The sequence below is a fragment of the Myotis lucifugus genome, unplaced genomic scaffold (assembly GCF_000147115.1).
Source record: "Myotis lucifugus unplaced genomic scaffold, Myoluc2.0 scaffold_157, whole genome shotgun sequence".
NCBI classification, from domain to species: domain Eukaryota; kingdom Metazoa; phylum Chordata; class Mammalia; order Chiroptera; family Vespertilionidae; genus Myotis; species Myotis lucifugus.
The window spans coordinates 811,678-812,830 of record NW_005871205.1 but is presented as its reverse complement, the minus strand read 5'-3'; the positions used below and the strand labels follow the sequence as shown (position 1 = coordinate 812,830).

General features: G+C 50.2%; 1 protein-coding gene across 1 annotated transcript in view; it reads right to left on the bottom strand.

Moving 5' to 3' along the window:
* Window positions 1-1,153, bottom strand: part of LOC102417422 (galectin-9B-like) — a 15,332-nt gene that overhangs the window by 5,803 nt on the left and 8,376 nt on the right. The window contains exon 3 of the mRNA XM_023759484.1: window positions 341-542. Within this exon, the coding sequence (XP_023615252.1) occupies window positions 341-542 (202 nt within the window). The remainder of the gene's footprint in view (window positions 1-340; window positions 543-1,153) is intronic.

Here is a 1,153-nt window from a genome sequence, read left to right as displayed (position 1 = left end):
TTTTCTCTCTCTCGTCAGTTTGGCTCAGTGGGTAGAGCGTCAGCTCTGCGACTGAAGGGTCCCAGGTTCAATTCCGGTCAAGGGCACGTACCTTGGTTTCAGGCTCAACCTCCGGCCCTGCTCTGGGTGCATGTGGGAGCCAACCAATTGATGTGTCTCTCTCACATGGATGTTTCTCTCTCTGTGTCTCTCCCCCTCCCTCCAGTCTCTCTAAAAAATCAATGGAAAAATATCCTCAAGTGAGGATTAACCAAAACAATGAAAATAAATAAAAGCTTTTCTCCAGGCCTGATAGGGCAGGTGTCAAACAGCGGGAGGGACGGAGGAGAATCCTGCTCACCTGGAATCCAGAGCTCTGCACCAGGAAGCGGATCTCAAAAGGAATTCCCATCTGGAAGGGCATATTCATCTTCCTCTCCTCCGGCCCCCAGCGTCCTTTCTGCTTGGTGTTACAGACCACATACCCGCCCTCTTCAAACCGAGGGTTGAAGTGGAAGGCAATGTCATTGTCACTGAAGCCCGTCTGAAAGTTCACAGCAAACCTAGGCGGACGGAAATCAGACAGCGTTCTGGTTTATTCCCAATGGTAGGAGCAGGAGGGCCCGGGGCCTCTGACTTCCATGTGTGCCTGGGAACTTGCGTACAACCTGTGGCAGGTGGCACCCATCCCACTGTGCTGCCTTCCTTTGTGTTTACCTAGTTGGCCCTTAGTGTGTTTTGTGGGAGGCTCCCTGCCAAATTGTTAAGCAACGCCCGCAGTGGGCTGTCCACCTCCCTGTGCCAGCATTAGGGGTAAATCCCCGAGGACTTAAACCAGCCGTGGGCAAACTACGGCCCGCGGGCCGGATCCGGCCCGTTTGAAATGAATAAAACTAAAAAAAAAAAAAAAAAGACCGTACCCTTTTATGTAATGATGTTTACTTTGAATTTATATTAGTTCACACAAACACTCCATCCATGGTTTTGTTCCGGCCCTCCGGTCCAGTTTAAGAACCCATTGTGGCCCTCGAGTCAAAAAGTTTGCCCACCCCTGACTTAAACCCAATCAAATCTGGCAAATGGATGTCACTCATGTGCCTGAATTTGGCAGATTTCGGTGGGTCCATGTCTCTAATAGACACCTACTCATGCTTCATTTTTGCTACTCCTCGAA